The sequence below is a fragment of the Labrus mixtus genome, chromosome 18, assembly GCF_963584025.1.
Source record: "Labrus mixtus chromosome 18, fLabMix1.1, whole genome shotgun sequence".
NCBI classification, from domain to species: Eukaryota; Metazoa; Chordata; class Actinopteri; order Labriformes; family Labridae; genus Labrus; species Labrus mixtus.
This window is the reverse complement of record NC_083629.1, coordinates 11,321,301-11,342,733: the sequence shown is the minus strand read 5'-3', so window position 1 is coordinate 11,342,733 and position 21,433 is coordinate 11,321,301. Positions and strand designations below refer to the sequence as shown.

Sequence of the window (21,433 nt, the reverse complement as noted above, 5' to 3'; positions counted from 1 at the left end):
ACTATTTTTAAAGTTTAAACTTCAAGTAGACAGTCTTATCATAAGAGCAAAACGTTTAAATGTCTTATTAAACACAGGTTTGTTTTTTTTAGGAAATGCTCCCTGTTTGCCCCTTTTCTCAATTCTTACCATTCAGACTTGTTTAAAGGTAATGTTATTTAAAAAGCTCAAATCCAGAAGATACATTTAATTTGCAGGCTTCCCACAATGTTGTCTGTAGATGAAAGAAAAGCTAAACTGTTATCTGTTAATCCAAGTTCTAGATGTATAGTTTACCCAGACTGATACAGAGAATTATAAATCATGCTTTGTCATTTGAAGGGTTATTAGACAACTGGGCTGCTCTCTCTAATCCTGATTTGGGTTGTGGAACTCGCTGGCACCACACACCACCCAGTGCCTTTGTTTTCCCAGACCACACCAAGTCCTGGCTCTGATTTGTCCAGCCTAAATTGACTTAAGACAGGAATTTTCATTTTCATTTGGGGGGGGGGGGAAGAAAAAAGTCACAGATTTGTTCAGGCTCTTAAAAATAACACAGTCTCCGGAGCCTGCTCTCTAATTGTTAAAGCTATAGAAGGTGGCACAGCGGAGAAACAAGGGGCTTGAGGTTGCAGCTGCTCATCTTGTGCCCCCCCTCCTCCTCCTCGTGTCCCTCCCTGTGCTCCCCCAACTGCTTCAGTCACCTTTGCCCTGTGTTCCAGCTGCCGTGTGTTTTGAAAAGGCCATTTGCAGCTCCTCACAGCCTCCTGACACAGAGGGGAATGAGCAATGTGACGAGAGGCGGCAGCCACTGGTCGGAAAGGGGCCACCAGCGAGATTCTTATCCACTTACTGCTTTATTCCATTTTTAGTCCTTCTGTTACTCATACAAAGGGAGGATTTCTGCACTGTGGTCATGTCTAGATTAAGATGAGGGAGACAGTCATGCTCCCTGAATTTGTCTGAATATTTGCTCCAATAAATTGGCATTCAGAAAGATGATAAATGGTGAAAACCCCTGGGAGCTTTAGTAAAGATGTGTGAGCCACATTAACAACAAGTTTCCATTCAAACTCACACACACTTACACGATGCATGCATGCAGGAGCAACGATGTGGATAAGAATAGGAGCAGTGGCCCTGTGTTTCTCTGGCCCTGGCAAATGTAGGCGCCCAGTAGAGGAGGGGTGTGTGTTCACAGGGCAAGACAAAGCAGTGGTTGTGCCTGAGGACAGTGGCCTCAGAGAGAGGGGCTCGGCACGGTGAAGGTTCTCACACACAGAGAAAGATAGAAAGAGAGAGAGGGAGAGAGAATGGGAGTGGGAGAGTAGGGGGGAGCTGGGAAAGACAGAGAGAGAGAGAGAGAGAACACTTCCTGGAGGTTCTTTCTTCCTCTCTGCAATCATCAATGGCATTCTCCCCCTGACCCACTCTTCTCTCAGACAAACAAAAGAGCCCGCATTCCAGTGTAGCCTGACCGGCCAACCAGCCAGCCTTCCAGCCACTGAGTGAACCACATCACTCCCCCAACTGGACCAAAGTCCCAGGAGTGTGTGTGTGTGTGTGTGTGTGTGTGTGTGTGTGTGTGTGTGTGTGTGTGTGTGTGTGTGTGTGTGTGTGTGTGTGTTCGGGGGGGGGATCTTTAATATGTGCCTGATGATGCATCTCACATTAAGGACATCACAATACCCAGCCTTGACCATGTACCAGAAACCAAATTTTAATTTTATTTTTGAAATGATGTGTACAGCTATCAGCTCATTCCAGCGTATTTCTTTAAAAATGTTTAAGGTTCAAGTAAACTTATGTCATAATGACAATTTAATAAACTTTCATGTTTCATGCAATTCAGTCTTACATGTTTGATAACTGGGAAAGGTTGCAATCTTCTGAAGACTTTCATTAACATTTTATACATTTGAGTAATGATAGGTTGAACAGCATGAGATTAGAACAACAGATAGAAGTGTTAAATCTTTCAACAGTGATTAATCACAGATTTTACAGTTAACAGATGTATTAAAATATGTATGACTTTATAATTGTCCATGTTTGTGTTGCAATCTTTAAAATACATATATTGTATTATAATACACTACTCTATACTCAGCCTATGGTTGTACACCATATTAATGCTACAGACTGAACAGTGTCACTTAATGTTTGTCTGCCACTGATTTATTTGAGAATGTTTTCATTTAGAATGTTTTATTGCCGTCTTTTATTCTCATAATGCCACCTATTTATTTATTAATTTTATTTATTTATTACATCAGGGTCTATGCAATTTCTAAAAGTATTTATTATTTTATTAATCCAAGTTTTGTTTCAATTTCATGTTTGAATTTTAACTTAAAGGACGGCAAGCTGGGTTACCATGTATACATTGTGACAAACTCCCTGTGCAGCCTACACCGAGTCTTTGAATCTGATGGTGCAAAGCTGCATAACAGGTAGATAATACATCCTAGGAAACAATGTGGCAGTTGGCGCTACATTGCACTGCAGTTGCCGGGAGATGCTGTAGTGGTCGGACCCCCCACCACTTCCACCCTATTATGGCCCTCCTGCCCTTCTGTGTCTAATTGTTGCTGCTGCATGTTATCTATTCTCCTTCAACAGCCCATTAAGCTCTGCTCTGTTCTGTTTGTTACATTATGAACTGATACTGCAGGCAGACAAGAGAGAAGATAAGATGAGTCTTTGACAGGAAAAACATTATGAACTCACTTTGACTCTTTGACCTGGTTGCTTTAGCTTTGAACCTGCAAAACAGCAGCCGAAGAGGAGGAGGAGGAGGGAGGAGGAGGGAGGAGGAGGGAGGAGGAGGAGGAGGGAGGGAGGAGGAGGAGGAGGAGGGAGGAGGAGGGAGGAGGAGGAGGAGGGCATCACTGAATAACAACAGCAGAAAAAAATGGGATAACCTCACTCAGCTCAGTTTGTATGACAGGAACAGCTTGGCAGAGCTGACACATAGTAGCAGAGAGGAGCACATTACAGTGTGAGTGACAAAGAGGGGAAATGACACCAGAGACAGAGGGCAGAGGCCACAAAGTTTTTCATCACAGAGGGAACACTGGCAGCTGGCCCTGCTGTCCTGCTCTCGTAACACTATTTTTGTAGTATTGTGCAACCGTACAAAATCAAAGTCTTGCTTTGGTCTGTCGTCAACATTCGGATCAATGCACTTTCTTACTTATGCAAATATATTTAATAAGTCTTCTACATAGCTAAAGATTATAAGTACATAATGGACTGTATAGACCAAGTCATCTGCAGGCTTCATTTGACACAGAGGATCCCTGACTTCCTTATGAAGCAGGCCTGTCTGTACCTGTCCGAAACTGGTTTAACTCCTACCTTTCCAGCAAGGTGTTCTTTGGATCTGTAGATGTTTTTTTTGTTTTGTTTTTTTATATAAAATGATCCAGAATTACTAGCAGGGTTATAATTTGATATATTTTCACAATGGAAGTTTGATTTTTTTTATTTATTTCTCTTTTGCATATTCATTAGCACATCTGTCATATTCTCTTATATCTGTTGCTGGTGTTATGAATCTTTAAATTGCTGCAGCTTCTGTTGACATTTTAATATATTAAGAACGTGAGTTCGTGGAGCAGTTCCTGAAACAAATTCTGACAAAAAAGGAAAACACAAGTTTCACAATGATTTATGGAGCTTACAATAGTCAAACAGTCTTCATTGGGGGTTGAAGATTGCTAATTTATCTGTAAGCTCAGTACTTGTTTTGGTTTCACTCTCTTTCCCGATGATGCCTGTGTAATGTGGTTTTAACAGGGACTTGCCCACTTCTCAGCTATGGTGTTTTAAAGTCCAAAAACATACATTATTGTTGTTGTAAAGAGGCATTTCATTGGAACAAATCTAAAGGTTCAATTTGACTCTGAACTACACTTAATTCCTTCCTTTGATTGTATTATGTTAGTTGACATTTTCACCTACAGGTTGAAAATGTCTTTTTAATCACATCTGTGTATGGTATTGTTCTTCAATTAGTTGTCTCCAAAAATAAACCCTAAATAATTGACCAAAAGTAATGACTAATTTTGTTACCTGATGATAATCCAAGTTTGCACTCACCTCTTCCATGCATTTGCCTAAATGCATTAACTTTTTAGGCATTTCTTTATTGCACTGATAAATACTTCTCTTGGAGATATTTAAATAAAAGCGAATACTGTTCTTTTTTTAATACAATTCTTAGCCTTTTTGCACTTGGTGTATTTTAATAATCAAATGTAATGACTCAAGAAATCCTGATGACATTCTGATAACTTTGAGGGTACTGAAAAAAAATGTTTAGCAATTTTTTTTTTGTCAGTTTATTGATCAGTCAATCGATTTAATATATATTGTGATCACAATGTTAAGAAAAAATGTCATGCTCCTCTACGGATAATATTTTCAGTTTTACTTCTTCTGTAGCAGGAAACTAGATATTCTACTTTTTTGTGGGTCAAACAAATCTATTACCGGATATAATCTTGATGAGCATTTTCCCATTTGTCCCCATGACATCCCGACCACATCATCCAGAATAATCATTAATTGATGGTGATTATTATTAAATGCAGCAGTGTAACGTGTCATCTCATGGCAGTTCTCCCAATTCTAAAATAAAATCACTCGTAAAAAAAAAAAAAAAAAAAAAAGCTGCAATCAGACTTGTTCATTATCTGGTATTAGAGTAACAGAGGGTAAAAACCAGAAATCAAGTATTGTCGTGGAAACCTTTCAGGGCACTCTGCAGCTCCCAGGACCCCATTTTGGAAACCGCCGGCTCAGATAAGACAGCGCAGGGTTCAACAAGGCCACGCAGCCCCTCATAAGCCCCTATAAAAACACTGCAAGATTTTTTTTTTTTCAATGGGACGGCTGACTGCCTACTACTCTTCTATGAGTGTGACTGATGAATTTGGAAGGCTTTAGGACCCGGGAGAGCGAGCTGCCACAGAGGCATTGCAGACTGCGCGTTAGGGAGGTGTAGTGGAAGAAAGGCAAAGAAACGGAGTAAATGAGAGCACTTTGTCCAGATTGTTAGAGGACTTATCAACTTAAAATACCGACGAAACTGCTCACTATAATGAGACGGACACACTGTTGAATTCCTGTCCAGGTAAATGTCCGCGTTTCCTTCGCATGGTTAACTACAAGAGGTCGACAGCTAGACAGGGTAGGTCCCCATTGTACTTACATGGGATGCGGTTATTCTCACCCAGGCTGCCCTGCTAGGCCCCATATCCTTTCTATCGCTAAATGCAAACCCGAAATGAGGTGCTTTCCTGGCTTCACGTCGCTGTAGAAGTTACTTAGCAGCAAACAGGAGCTTATTATCGTCCAGTAGTAAATCATGACGCGCTGTTGTTTTTTCCACGAACAGCGGTGAGCCTCGTTTCAGATGTTAGCCATTCATTTCTGACAATGACCACTTTTGAGACAGCCCTCAGGGCCAAAATATCTGCAGTCATGTTACTTTATCCCCCCTCTGCGAGAAAGTTGCATTTGCTCATACTTCACGGCCCAGCAGGCAAATGAAAACAAGTGAGCTCAACATGAGAGCAGCTCATTCATTGTTATGAACTACCACTGCGTTTGTTTACTCGTTTGAGGGGAAACATTTTTTTTTTTTATGGCCAGACAATATTGTAGCGCTCAGCTGCGTTAGCTTTGGCTAGCTTGTTGCTGCTCTGTTGTAGCACTACTGCATCTTCAGTCAGCAAGACAAACTAGGAGGCTTCATCTTTGTTTTGACTTGTTGACACCCTACAGTGGCTCCCGTAACGGGGGTTTACTACCTTAATGTCAAGGAAGGAACTCATTAAATAGATTGAGAGTCTTATTTTTACCCATATTAATTAGTACAGCAGCAAAATACAGGAGTGAGTAGCTTTGTAGTGATGTGTTTAGGAGTCTCTGTCATCATCACAACCACAAAGATATCACATTTGCGTGTGTTTACTACAGACATTGTAGAAAGGTTTTATTATATTAGACATATTGATGTTATTGTATCTAAATGTAAAGGTGAAATGACGCATGCATGTCAACTTGAGATTAACTTGGCTTCACTGGTGTTACTTTCTGTTTTGTGTCCATTTCCCTGCAGCGAGAGCATTGTCCCTGGGCATGTTGTACCAGCAACGCCTTTTAGTGTCAAAATGCTCTCAACGGTCATGAGACTACATCTGTCCAGTATGTGTATGCAGCAAGACTTGGCATGTGACCCGCAGAGACGCAACAAGCATGGCGTAATGATGCAGACTGTGATTTGCTTGGCTCTCCCTGTTCTATTTTGAAAATACCAGCCACCTCCCACCCAGTCCCATCGCAGCCCCTTTGACGCAAATGTGCCACCAGTTACATGCTGAATCTGAGGAATGTTGTTTGAAATTGATGGCCCTGCGTAGACTTATCGTGTCTGTCCCCCCCCCCCCCGCCTGCGCCACAGGAGTTTGGTTGGGATACGCTTCTTGTGATGGTGATCCGCCATCAGAATCACATGACCGCACTGTTCTTGGCTGATACAAAACACTTTTTGTGCCATTAGTCATGTTTAGCAGTTGCTAACGTAAACAGCCATGTAATTTGATTTGCAGCACACCCAGGATACCAGCGATTTAAGATGTTATTGTTACCTCTTAAAAAAACAGAGTATAGTATGATTGATCTATATCTGAATATATAGGGCAGCTTTGTGTCACATCTTTTAATTTAGTTCGTTGCTTGCCTGAACAGCCTTTGCGTGAGTCACAAAGGGGTTGTTGTTCATCTCATCACAGGATTAAAACAGTAAGTCTACTTGTCTTTCAGGGTTACAGTAGCCTACATGTGGTCAGCTACGCTCACCCACAATATTGTTGTCATTGGTGGTGTGTTTTCAGGGAACTTGAAAGAGGAACTTGGCACTGTGTAGTAGATCACCCTGTTACTGGTTCCATTGTGGCATTTGAAAACAAACAGAGTATTGCTTCAGGAACTGTTTTGCAGCAACAGGTGAGTGTGTATCTGACGTGATAATTTCATAGTTTTAAATACTTGCGCATTTGTTTTTTTCTTTATAATTGTAAACCAGCTACTGACTGTTGTTTACACAAGCAGCAGTAGAGCTAAACAGGCTTGTATCTATTGATCTGATGAAGGAAGAAGTTTGGTGATGTCGGCCTGATTTTCTGCTTCCTGCCATAAAAACATGGGACCGTTCTCTGTGGCTCAGTTACAGGCGCAGTGTGTGGCATCCTTGCTGCATGACACTCATTTGCATTGAATGAGGTGGCCCCTGGAGCTTGAGCCAAAAAGATGAATGATTGAAAGCTGCACTGACAGCAGGGCAGGCAGGCAGGCAGGCAGTGGCAGCCCAGAGGCCTGAGCAGCATGTGACCCGCTGTCAGGGTACTGGGTTCATTCAGTGGCTGCTGGCTGCAGCGCTGGCAGCAGCCCAGCTTTTCCACACAGGCCGCAGTAGCAACAGGTCGCTCCCATTAAAACAGCAGCACTCTGTTGTGGCTCCAGAGCCGGTCTTGTGCATGTGTTGCTTTTTTGGCTGTGGTGTGTGTGCCCTCAAGTTTGTTTGTATGATGTATCCCGATGTGTACATAATGTGTGCGTACCAAGATGCCGAAAGGATCCAACGGTTTGTGTGATCCTCAGTTTGAATAGCACTCAGTGTGCTTTTTCAAATCCCACTCACAGATCCTTCCAACATGGACTGTGTGACACAAGCACCACAACCTTAGAGCAATAAACAAAAACAGTGAGCAAAAATAAACTGAGCTTTCATATACTCACATTGCTCATTGATGGAAGGATGGAGCAGAATGGCAGTAAAAAGGCGTTTTGCTCGTAAATACACTGTCTGATGTATCGGAGCCTGGGGCTGTGCTGATATGACTCGTAGTCTGTCAATAGTCACATCCACTTCCTGTTGTTGTCCCCAGCCACACGCTGGATGAGGCCACTCCAACAGAGCTCCCTTTTGATGGCTGCGCTCTGACTGAACAGTAGCAGGGAAATTGATTTCAGTCGATGGTCAGATATTGCCTGGTGCAGTATGTGACATTTGTGTGAACAAGCCTGGCAATTGATCATTCTTTTGCTGATTCAAAGCTGTCTTTATATCATAAAGAAGCACTGAATGGATGAAAGGTCAAGCATGCTTGGTTGTGATAGCCTGCAGGTTTAAAGTACAAGCGTTTGATGTACAATCTTTCAATCTGTGATGGAGTTGAGCCTCATTTAGCCTATCTGACTTTAAGGGAACTTTTATTCTGTCTTTTCTTAACCACTTTCAGTTCAACAAGTATTGTTTTAACTGTCACTTGTTCTTGAACATTCATTTAGTTTTATTCTGCACTTTACTCATACGTCTCTCTGAAGCCAGTATCACACATTTACCATGTAACTGTGAAAGCAATCTGCTTCATGTGTGAAAAGGTGCTAGAGTTGTTGTTTTGTAAACATCACTTTGGTAGCTTATAGGAACTAGTAACATTTCCGTGAAGCTCCCACCTCAGGTCAGGTGTAAATAAACTGCAACAGTCACACATCCAGTGCAAAAAGGTTATCTATGGTCGTAATAAATGAGTCTATTCCTCAGAAGGAGCTTTGACTTTACAACTTTTTTTTTGTTTTGTCATACAAAGTTGTCAAACCTATCATACCAAGACCCAGAGCCTCATCATCTATTGGTAGATGGAGTATTTTAGATGTGTCAGACCTTCCTAGTTAAACTATGTCACACACATTAAGGAACTTTCATGTATATTTTTTGCTGGCCTGCTTAAGCACAAATTTAATGTGAGACTGAAATCTAAAAACAATATTTCTGATGCAAAAGTAGAATGAATTTAAACTTGAAGATTACTTATAAGTGGCATGAAAACCCTTCAGTAATTATAATCTTATATGAACTTTTCCTTTTACTCAATGTAGACTTTCACAATGAATTGAATTATAATTATTCGCAGTCATGATTGGTGATGTATATCGGCTTCTCCTGCCCAGCCTCACCTTTCTCTAAACCTGTGTGTGTCTGCGCTGTTGTCAAAATTCATCAGCAGAACATTTTAGAAAGTCATTGAAATAATAATGTTTAAAAAGTTTCTCTTATAATTCCATTAGGCTAACAGTTGATCCAAGCGTTTCACTTTTCTCTGTTCCTTTTTTCCGTAGTTAAGTTTCTGTCATAACTTTCAATCATGAGGAAGTTAAATTTAAAAAAAGTTTTTAATCCAAACAGGAAATATAATATCATTAGCTGAATACAGTATATAAAACACAAAACAAAAAGCTCAGAGAACAGCAAAGAACAGTTTGCTGAGAAATCAATTAGCTTCATTTTTTATCATTAACTGGGTTACTTGCAAAAGCTTTAATATTAAGATAAAATATGAAGTAACAAAAAAAAATACATTGTTAGTAGAGATTTAATACTGAACACCAATCGTTTTCTTTGATTATTCTAACATCGTTTGCTTTGCTGTTTTTGACAGCCCTAGCTAAGAATGATCATAATTGTAGAATTTCTTATGGTCTTACTATACTATACTATTTAAAAAGTCATTTAACACCTTCCGTGTTAATGCACAACAAAGCGGACAGTAATGGAACACCTAGGAGTAAAATATATTTAGAAAAACATTTCCAGTAGGTCTTTCCTGCAGTCCACAATTCAGCAAAAACACAACAACAAATTAAAAGTAAAATCCCAAAGTATGCTAAACCCACAATATTCATCAAACAGTTTAACAAAACCCCAGAATGTTAAGCCTCCTACCGCTGCAATGAAATGTTTCAAGCTGCCCTGTATGAGAATTGTTTCATAATCAGCGTCCACGCTACATTGATGTCTGCCACCCGGGCTCCTTACCTTTGCAAAGACAATGCAATATGTTAACAGAAAGAAGAAACCTGTGCAATGCTAGGCTAACCTGTTCAACATTACTTAAATACTCATGAGTAAATACTGCCATAATGTGTGCATAAGTAAATATTGTAAGTGTGCAGACGTATGCACTGAATTCAATTTCTGTGAAATTGTAAATTTCTCCCTTGTCTGGTGCAGACGGCCTGCAGTTGCTGATTTTTCCAAGGACAATTCCCCAAGGGTACAATAGTACATCTTAATGGTTCCTTCTTATACGTAACTCTTATGGTCATGTGTAGAATGAAACTAAAAAAATCTGAAATGTTGGGTTGCGTTTGTACAGCATGGATTTCTCAAATGGAGAAAGACTGCATTGTGCATGACAAAAACCTCGGCTTGACAGATATTTGACCTTCACACTGTTGCAGGTTCCTTATGTGAAAATAACTTAACCACAAACCAACAGGGCCATAAAACACTGGGATCTTCTCTTTTTCACTGCCTCTTCTCTACTATGTTGACCTGAAGGTTAATATTCAGACAAGTGTAAACAATCTTTCACCTCTATATGGGGCTAATTTTTACTCTTTCACAGAATAGGTAACCATCATTGAGAAGGCGGCTGTAAACCCCAGGAACCCGTCTCCAGGCTCCTGCACAGGGCTGAGTGAAGGACACTTGGGAAACAAAGCTGTGTCTCTCCCTGTGGGAAACCTGGATCCTCCACCCCGCACACCAACATGACCAATGTGGTGATTGTCAAGGAGGGATGGCTGCATAAAAGAGGTAAATGCACAAATACAGTTTGTACTTTATAGTTTTGTTTAAAATCAATTTCCAAAAGTTATTTTTCATTTCAACAGTTTCAAATTTAAATGTAACAACACTACAAAGAACAAAATATATGGACACCCTCTTAAATATACCTCGCTGTTATGTAAATATTTCAAAGTCCCTAACTGATACTTGCAAGAGAAATGTACTTCAAATACAAAAGCTCCATATTTCATAGAATATATGCACATTCTAGTTTTTACAAAATTTAAGATTTGAAGCATAACTTTAGTACATTATCAAAGTCAATTTTACTATTTTTTTTTGTTGCTCTGATTTGCAAGAGTTAAGAGTTGTACAATTATTCACAGAATTGTTTTCTGAATGCTGCAGAAATGCCTCAACAAACTGCCAGATTAATCAACCTGTAACTGTATTTAAAAATCCTGTGAGCCATATCCAATGTACAGAGTCATCCAGCTGCAGAGTCCCCAGTGGGCCCCATTTAGCTGCTCTGACAGCGCTGTGTGGTGTGGCGTGGCTCTGTGTCGGGCGTGAGTCCTGTTGTTTGGACGAAGAGGCATTCCTCACATACCTGCTGGCTTTGAGCAGCTTTATGTGTGCATACTAACTCTGCCTTGCGCAGCCCACTCCACCACCACCACCACCACCTCCCTAACCCCCAGGGCAAAATAGGATAAGAAGCTTCTCAAAACCAAGGAAGGCTCCTGGGCCCAGTTCCAAGGCACCAGTCTTTTACTGGAAGGGGAGACACTGGGAGTCTGAATTAGGGGATAACATGACAGGAGCAGGTCACTAGGAGAGTTACTGGTTTTTAGACAGAAACAGAGTGTGACTATGGTGTGTTAGCCCATGTTACCCCCTCCCCAAGGCCTCTGCTAGGAGCACAACAGGCTGCTGTTTTCAGAGAGGGTCAGCCTGGTTCGGCTCAGTTGGTCTCAGGCAGACACACCCTGGTCCTTCCAGGAAGGAAAAGGACATAATACTGGGTGCTATTAGTGTTTCATGCTGTTTAGTGTAGATCAATCCTGCAAAGTAGGGAAGTGGATCACCATAATGAACAGATTTGTGTTATCTACAACTTGGATTTATATCTCTTCATAAAAATCCATTAAGCTATATTAATGTAATGAATTAAATCTATACCAATTGCCATATCATAGGCTTTAGAGGCCAGATGTGATGTTGTATTTATCTTTAGTAAAAATCTCTGAAAGGGAATTTGTGAATCAGCATTTCTCCTGTCTGATGTTTTATTAATTTGGAATTTGTACTATTTGTGTATCCTTTGTGCTGGAGATACTGACAAAAGTCAATTCTGCCACACTTCAGGCTGTGCTGATGAGAGTGAAACATCGTGATGGAGAGCTAGTGTAAAATATAGCTAACGGAGAAGTCAAATATTGACTGGTCGATAAACACTTGGGTTGTGTGGAAGTAGCCCTACACACACTCATACACAGGCACAGAGTTCTAGCGCTGACACATTTGTGACACACAGATACACACAATAAAGAAACAACTCTTCAGAAATAGTGAGTTGGCATGCTGTCGCAGCCCAGCAGCTGTGCCCTGTGAAATGTCACCCAGAGCCTCTGTGTTCTTTGATTGGAGCGCGTCCACCTGCCTCCCTGACAGGAAGGCTTCTCGTGTCGCGTCACTGTCATGTAGGCTTTGCCCCAGAGCCACTGCACAGAAGGTGAACCTGCAGTGGCCCTGTCTGCTGTCCATCACCTGCGCCAGGTAGCCCCCACTCAAACGCCATCGTCCCATGTTGCACCTTGAGGGGAGCTTGTTTGTGTGGCCGGCGCCACCCAAGTGACTCACATCTTCATGTAGGCGTAATAATAAATGGCTTAAACCGCTTCCAAGTGTGTTCAGCATGCTCATTACTCCCATGTGTGCAGTCAAAACAGCAATTAAATGTTTTGCAAAAGATGGCCCTACATATTTCCATCAACATATTGTGTATGTTCGACAGTGTCTGGCAGCAAACTATGTTTTTGTAGTACTGTGTTCTGTCCTCCAGTAATTCCCATTTAATCGTAGAAATGTATCAACACCCTTTGTCTTGGTCCGATACCTAAATTGAGTTTTTGGTCAATAGCTATATTTGATACCAGGGAATTTAAAAAAGATAATATTCCTTCTCTGCTGATGTGATATAATTGCTATCACTGTGTATGGCCTGAGTTACTACAATAAACAAATTCTGAATCTAAAACAAACAAACTGAGCTCACTGGCTGTGAGGGGGATATTTTGATTTCTGGCATTTATGACTTCAACTACCTTTAGTCTCTTATTTGTTGGGCTTATTTGTTATGGTATAATAGTATCTGATTGGAGTATACTTGCATATACTACTTGATAATGCATTTCACTCACTATTTGGCATTTCTAATTATGGTATAAGAACAACTCTATTTCACTAGTATGAATGATGACTTCATTTGATAGCCAGTAACAGACATAGAGCATTACAGCACTTAGACGTCAGCTGAACTCATCCATGCCACTCACTCTCGCTCTCTGATTCCTGACTGATTAGTCATGTTCAGCTTGCACGTGTACACTGTGGGAAGGCTCTTGAGAGAGAGTAGAGCAAGCATAGTGCTTAAGAATCCTGTAAAAACCCCCCAGTAGAGCTAATCTGTCATTAGGGGCTGCAGATTCTCAGCCTTGAAGTGCGGTGTGCATTTGTTTCAGACAGGCTGCGATCAGTGAAATGATCTCATTCTGAAGGACACACCTTCATACTTTCTCCTTCAGCCTTGGGCTACAGTTATGTGCCTCAACTGTGGACACTGCCTGGGATGTGTTGTGTGACTGTTATCTGGGTTGTCTGTTGCTGAAGGACAGTGTTGGAATGCAACACAAGGCAGCTGCGTGTGTGTATGTCTGGACATGCATATGCAAATATGTGTAAGTGTATGGACAGTGAAGCATATTTATTCAGAATTTACCCTGCCAGCCGGACATCACCCAATGCCCTTACACACAGATCACAATACAAGTACAGGCTTGAAAAAACTGTTACTTTGTTGTTACTACTATAACCAGTTGTTAAGCACCCTCAAATGATGCTTTCCTTTCAGATCTTCACATGGTGCTCCCACACACTTCGAATGTGCCTACGGCCTCTAGTGGCCACGGACACTTAGCAGCATGTTATTTCTTTTTGTGAGTGTGTTTTCCCAAAGTTCCCATCAAAGCCGGAGCATCATCAGACATCAGAGAGGTAGATTGTGGGTTCCCTAGTTTCCAGAGAATTGCTTCGGCCAAAAACCCAGTGAGGCTCAACAGAACAGCGCTCGCTTGTCCTCCCCTCTTCCCTGGCCCTTGTTTGTTTGACTCATTTTCTCCCTGACAAGTATAAAGAGCCGGCCCCTTCGTTAGGCTAACGAAGGCCGCAACAACTGTTGGATTTGGGTAGCACGCTCAGCTGGCTCCGACTCATGAGAGGAGGGATGAAGGGGAGAGGGAGGGAGGGAGGGAGAGCAAAGGGCACACCAGTACAGATAGGCACAGTCATAAAGAGAGGGAGAGAGGGACAGAAGTTGAGCAGCGTCTTTGTGATGTTCCCAGAACATTGCTCAGTGACCCAGTCGGCCTCAGGATAGCGGATGGATGTTGTGTGCAACATGCCACAGAGAGAGCCTCTCGTGGTTTGGTTTGGAGCTCATCAGCTGATTGGCTCCTTTTCTAGTCATGCGGCTGAAGGACATGAGCTGAGCTGCTCCTCCAAGCAAAAAAAGGACCTGGTTGGTGGTCCAGGAAAGTGCATGAGCCACACAAGAGGAGGGGGGAAAAGGGGGAAAGCATGCATGTTTTTGTGAAACTCTAGACACGGTTGTATGTGTAGATGAAACTTTTTGCTTCATCTTTTGAATGTTTGTGTCTTGTTCATCTGGTGTCCAGGGCTCCAACGAGTTCGCCTGCATTTTCCACCTTAGTATTGTTGTTTCTCTGTAAGGGAATGCGCTGTTTTCCCACACAGTTAAATTCTCTTCAAAGGAGCAGACCCACCTGATTAAAAATGTCTCATGATGCTGCAATGCTGACTTGGAGACTTTGACTTAATGCCAGCTCTGCTGCTGGGCTCGCCCAGGCTCCTCCACGTCCACTCATTATGGCTGTCATGGGCCACACACCGCTGCAGCACAAACACGCATATCATGTACTGAAGAACTGGAGCTCTAACTATATTAATTTTCTTTTGCAATATGTTTTCCCACGTTGTGAGGTTTTAACATATTACTTGGTTAGAAAAATATGGAGGGTGCAATTTGTTTGAGTAATCTGAATACATTACAGTTACACAGTTTCACTTAATTTAAAATGCTATACAAACCTATTTGACAAAGCATCTATTGCACAAAGCAAAGTTAAGCCCAATGACTAATTAAAGCTTTTTTGTATCTCCTTTTTTTTTTTTTTTTACCAATTCCACATTCAAGAAAACTTCCTTTCTGCTGGTCATTTTCATTCTTTTTTGGATTTTTATTTTTGGTCTTCTAATTTTGTGGGACAGTGGATAGAGTGGGGAATGACATGCAGGAAAGGAGCTGCAGGTTGGACCGGAACTTGGGGCGTCCGCCTGGAGGACCATAGCCTCCCCACATGGAGCGCGCCCTTACTACTAAGCCATCAGCGCCCTGATCTGCTGCACACTTTGAACTGATTGAGGTCCTCCTAACATAACTCAATTAATGTGCAGCATCAGATGTGATATAAAAAAACTTCCAAAGAATCCAGGCTGAAAAATGTTAAGGGTTTAATACAGATTTTCAGTAAGTTTGGAGAAAAGCCTGTGTTTAACTACAATATTTATTTCAAGTGCTTAATCACAAAGGAGTTAGCTAAAAGGTCAAACCAAGACATTTAGCAAGTAAAAACAAGAATTATGCAGAGATAAATGAGAAACGATTATAATTTGGTCATGATTCAGATGCTTTATTATTTTTATGTAACCTAATTATTTGTAAAAACATTTTTTAAAATAGCTCCCCAACTTAACCCCAACTTTGATGATCAAACACAAGACACCACCCAGTTGATAGAAGCTGGATGCCAATCTGTGCCCCTGTAGGCTTGGTCCAGCAGCAGAGGGTATCGCAATAGGAAGCCAGCGCTCTGGCCGGGTGTATGGCCGTCAGCATGGACCCCCTACCCCTGGGTAATGGGAAGCAGTCTCCCTGCTAAATGTTGTGGAGAGAAGTAAATTACTTGGGTGCAGCTGTCGGTGCAGGCTGGCTGGCATGGTGGGGGGGGGGGGGGACCAGGAGGCTGAGGGATATGGCACCTCCACCACTCTCCTCCTCTCACGGCAGGCCCACTGTGTGCTTGCTCTGGTCCGTCTGCATTACACAACTGTGGTGGTCCTACTGTGATCTCCATTTCTGTTACTCTTTTCCCTTTCTTGCTCTGCTTTACCTCACTGCCCTCATTCCTGTCTTTCCTCTTGTTCTCTTCAATTCATACACCCACATTCTTCCTCCTCTTCTTGTTTAAATCAACTCCCCTCTTTCCTTACTGCCTCTGCCTCCCCCCCTCCATCCCGGTCCCCCCCTCTTCCAGCGCACGCTCCTTACCCACATCCCCACCACCCTGTTGCTAGGATAATGACCCTGCTGAAAACTCAGACCCATGGCGGAAGCAGCTCTGGACCAGCGAAAGCTCCCAGTCTCCAACATCAATCACATCACTGGCACCTCTCTCCAGTTTAGGAAGCAAAGGGGAGGGGGGGGATGCTCAGCTGTCTGCAAACTAAGAGATGACTGTATGCTCAGCTAGAGATCTGTAACATCCTTCACATCAGCTTATTATATTATTCAGAAAATGGAATGATACTTTTTTTATGTACTTCTAAATACTTTTTTTGACAATTTCTCAACATCTGGAGACTACATTTCTGTAGAAAAGTGAATAATCTGGAGTTCGCTGCTTGCTTAGTTTAGGGTGTACACTGGTCATTGAGAGTTCATTGGCACTAATTTGCTCAGAATAATGTGTGTTTATTTGTTTGCCATGCAGTAACCCAGTTAACTAATCCATGGACTGCTTGTTTACCCAGGGAGAGGGGGCAAATCTCAACCCCAGTGTGGCAGGGGGGAACTTCCCACAGTGTCTCTATGGTAATCAGCAGGTGTCACTCACCACGGAGAAGAAGTGAGGGCTTTCTTACAAGCGTGAGAAAGAGGGGCAGCCTCCAATGCATCCCCCCAACTCTCCATCCCTTCCCCCTTGCTTTTTTTTTCCTGTTAGGGTAGCAGCGGCAGCAACAGCAGTGACAGAGAAAAAAAGAGAGGGATAAGAGGAAGCAACATAGAGGGCTACATTGGAGGCCAGGGTGGCCCTTCCTCACAACAGGTTGATGCTGCTGCCAATGCCCTGGCAATGGAGACCCACATCCAGCTGCATGGGAGAGAGGGGCCAACAAAAGAGAGGAGGGGGATGTCAGGAGGAAATAAAGAGAAAGGGAATTCATATGAAGGAGCCCAAATTCCAGGACAGTTTAGGAAAGCTTGTGAGCCTGGTGCTGCCTTATATGGTTACAGCAAGAGATGCAAATGGGAAGATGGGTGTCTGGGCAGCACAAGGAGCCTGGATAAGTGCTCTGCAGTTGGAGCAGGGAATGATGCGAGGCAGAGTTTTGTGGTTGCTGGGGCTCAGTGGTGACCCCTGCATCAGGGAGGCCCCTCTTTACTCTGGAGCGGGTGACCCGCGGCTCATTGAGATGCAGGGCACAGGGTGGCAGACCGCAGCTGCAGCCTACAAGCAGAACCGGGCAGAAAAGGGCCGAAGGGATGGCGGGGGCGGCTGAGGAAAAACTAACAAAAGACGCAGCCCGCTCCCCCCTCCACCCTCGCTTTGGAGTTCTAATTCCCTAATCCTCAACCTCCGCCTACCTCCCCTTCTCATCCGATTCTCACCACTCAAACACACACACACACACATATGCAGAGTTCAGGCAACTACCCCTGGCTCCCTTCCTCTCATCCCCAAGCCATGAATAGCGAGATGGGGACAAAACCCAACAGCAGCCCCCTCAGGAAGTCCAACCACTGGGTGTGAGCACTGAGAGGCGCATTTTGTCTGAGCCTCTATTGGTTCCTCTTAAAAGTATGTGTGTGTGCTTAAGTTCAACAACTAAACCTGTGTGTGTACTCATAATTAATCTAGTGGCAGATGACTGAGGTATGCGTTGATTTATTGATTATATTTTAGAGGCAGCTCAATGTTTGCAGCACTGGAGTCCAAGTCTGATTACCCCAATGGGACAATAAAGTGTATTTTGTCATATCGTATCTCATTTATCGTATTGTAAATGATTGAAAGATTTTACTAAAATCTCAGGAACAAAGAAGAAAAACAAAGGATAGGAGAGGGAAGGAAAGGAAAGGAAAAGGGATGATATGCAACAGCGCTTTTAGTTTGGACACATTGTGGCCTCACTTTTGGGTGCTGTGGGATGAATGCTGCGTGATGACTTTTATTAAAAGCCAACAAGGCACAGCAGCTGGGACCTCCACATTCCTGTCGTTGTCAAGTAGCGATGGAAAGAACAGGACGCTCAAGTCTCTAACCTCTGTCACTCTTACTGTCTCTCTCCCCCTTTTGTCTTAACCCTTCCACATTTTTTCCTTTTATTCGGTGACCCCTCAACTTGGTCGGTCACTTACTTTACTCACATATGGCTTCGGCACCAAAAAAGAATATGAATGCATGTTTTAATCCCTTTTGAAACTTTTTCTTGTTAGTCCAGGTGACATTTTTTTAATTGCAAAGTTCATCGCTGTTGTAGTTATTTTCAGCAGCTAAAATAGAAAGACTCACTTTAATTAACTTTGAAAGATATAAAAGAGAGAGTGTCCTTGAAAAAGTTAGACATTTTCCTGAAGGCAAAATGTAAAGATGCTTTTTTTAGATCACAAACTAATTTGCATAGACATACACTGCTTGCAGTCTGTACACACATACATTAAAGCCAACAAGGCCATGCTCCAGCGTGTACAGCTGTGACCGAACCTGTTCTCTCCGCCTGCACCTTGTGGTGTGTGTGTGTTTGGGGTATAGTAGGCGTGGTGGTGGCATGCTGGAGCCGTCCACACATAGTGCCATGTAGCAGTTGGCAAATAAAGATGAATTCTGTTGTGTTTGGCAGCGGTTCTCCGTTCATTATTTTCCACTTTGCCCAGCGCGCATCCCAGACCTCAGCAGCTGCTTGTCATGTAAAGACACTCTATCAGGCCCTGACAGCTCCTCCCATCCACACCGTGCACACACACAGTACACATGGATCATACACACTCCACTTGCGCTCACACCCCCCAGCTCGCAGGCCTACATATGTAGGGAACATATGTAGTGATCTGTCTCACTAGCACTCCACTCAGCACAACTCTCTGCACAGCTTTCTCATCCTCCTTACTTCTCTCATCTCTCATCTGGTGTCAAATCAGTCTTCCTATTCTTTTGTCCTTCCCCTAATCTGCAGCCACATGTCTGCTGTCACACTTGACTTTTATTCGAAAAGCTTCGACTCTTGGTCGCAGATCATTTGGTGGATTTCCTCGAAGCCTACCGTGTATCGGCATTTACAGTCAGACCTTTGTGAGGTTTTTATCTTATCTAGGTCGTGGTCAGTCTGTCTGACGGCCAGTTTCCTGTTATGGAGAACTCATTGACATCAAAAGGGTTTACTTTGCATCTGTGATGATGACCTGACTTAAAAGCAGAAGGCACTCATGTTGTTGTAAGGCCCATTGTCCTTTGTCAGCAGTCTGCACTGTGTTCCTTATTGTACAAAGGATGTTTTTGGGGTCTAATCTACAAAACATTTGAGTCAAGTATTGAAGGCAGGACCAATAGTATTAAAATTAGATAAGGGCTTCATTTATTCCCCGGGTAGTGTCTAAAATAGAACTTGAAAATATATGCCCAACCATTTATTCTTCTGTGTTTGAGTCAAAAATAATACAGATAAAAAAAGTGCAGCTGTCAGTTTCACTTTCTCGTCATTTCAGCGCTGCAGAAAGGCCACAGTGTGGAAAGTAGAACTGAATACATGAAGAAGAAGAAGAAGAAGAAGGGGAAATGGGTGTAAATAGGAAGCTGACAAGGGTCATCTTTGTTGTTTATGCTCATGAGTGCAGGCTGTTGCGGAGTGGGGGTTTGCACTGCAGAGTTGTGGAGACACAAACAGAAAACCGGATATAGCTGCTTCCACTGTTGTCATGTGACCAGGTTTGTGGTTTCAGACAAGGAAGTTGCTGTGTCCTCTTTGTCTAGAAAGAGACAGCGCATGCACTAGTTAAGGATGTGGATTAGACATTGTGGTTGAGCAACTTTATTTTTCAATGCTGCCTGTCTGTCACGATCTCTGTCTAAAACTTCACACAACGTGCATGTTTGAGTCAGGTTTGTAGGTACAGCTGTCCTGTAGCCATCTACTAATCACAGGAAGGGTTTTTAGATCACATGTTGCATTCCTCCATGAGCTTGTTCGACCCCGTGCCCATGCGCACCTGCCATATTGTCCTTAATATCTCAGTTACATCACTCAAGCAAGAGACAGTTGTTCAAAACATCTTACTGACTGAGAAATTTGAGCTGGTGATGTCATCTTCCCAACACCCATGTTACAGAGGCCGCCTCAGTGTGGGAGAATGTCTGATGATGCATGCCATGCCGTCCACTGCTGCGTCATGCATGACCACCTGTGCTACTTCTGGTAGGTGTTGTGCGTCAGAGGAGCTGGCAGGGAAAGCTCACATCCTCCTCTGATACTGGGTGGTGTTGTAATCAGTTACACACAAATACCTTTCAGTGCCTACAAAGCTGTAAACACACATAACCGTGTATATTAACATATAAGCACACAGATGCATACACATAAACACCTGTCTGAGGATTGGATTGTTTAAGCACCAACGTTTTTTTTACAGAATCTAAAAGTCATTTGCTGCATTCCTAAATTTCTGAACTGAAGGATTAATCTCCAATGGTGAGACTAGCTTTTATGTTGCACCTTCGTCTAGTGTCATGGTGTCAGGTAGGGAGTTCATTATGCTCTTGTTGCATTGTGCACATACTGTCCTCACTGTGGGCTGGCATGGGGTATAACCGGGGGATATGGGTCAGCCAAAACCCGACCACAGAGTGAGACACCAGCTGGGGCCCAGCTGAGGAAAACCAGGCTCAGAACAGAGGGCACGTGAAACTTTCTGGCTGCGGTGTGTGATAGATTTTGGCAACTTAGGTTTTTCTTGAACAGGCTCTTGGTTTAACTTCCAGCATGTACATGTTGGTTTTTTTATTATTATTGAGATTTTATGCTGAAGTCGGGCCGCCCATTTCTCTTGAAGGCTTGTGATAAATAACCCTTTGCGGTTTGGATTCTCTGGAGACCAGCATGCACATGTGGGTGACTGATGTTAGAGCTGATTGGTGAGGCTTGTAGTCTAAAACAGACAAACGACTCATCAAAGTAATTGTGTTGAATTGGAACAGGCATGAGGGAAATCCATTTAAAGGATGCTTGCCGGTGTGTGTATCATTTAGGACAGCACATAGTATCTGACGGCTGACAAAGCAGAGCTACAATCTCAAACACTTAGTCTGTAGAAAACCAGATATAAAAAATGCCCTACTGTGCCATGATGAAAAATGTAAAAACATATAGGACATCTGCTGTTGATTGAAGATCTAAATATACTGTATCGCGTTCAGCACAAATGTTTCTTTCAGTGTGGTGTTGGTGTCACCA

General features: G+C 42.7%; 1 protein-coding gene across 4 annotated transcripts in view; it reads left to right on the top strand.

The window, feature by feature from the left end:
- Window positions 1–4,955: 4,955 nt before the first annotated feature.
- Window positions 4,956–21,433, top strand: part of akt1 (v-akt murine thymoma viral oncogene homolog 1) — a 31,209-nt gene continuing 14,731 nt past the window's right edge. Inside the window, exons 1-2 of one of the 4 annotated variants that reach the window (XM_061062212.1) lie at window positions 4,956–5,122; window positions 10,469–10,654. In XM_061062212.1, the coding sequence (XP_060918195.1) occupies window positions 10,609–10,654 (46 nt within the window). In that variant the 5' untranslated portion in view covers window positions 4,956–5,122; window positions 10,469–10,608. Of the gene's footprint in view, window positions 5,180–10,463; window positions 10,655–21,433 lie in introns of all 4 variants that reach the window. The other 3 variants (XM_061062210.1, XM_061062215.1, XM_061062211.1) reach the window with 3 other exon arrangements.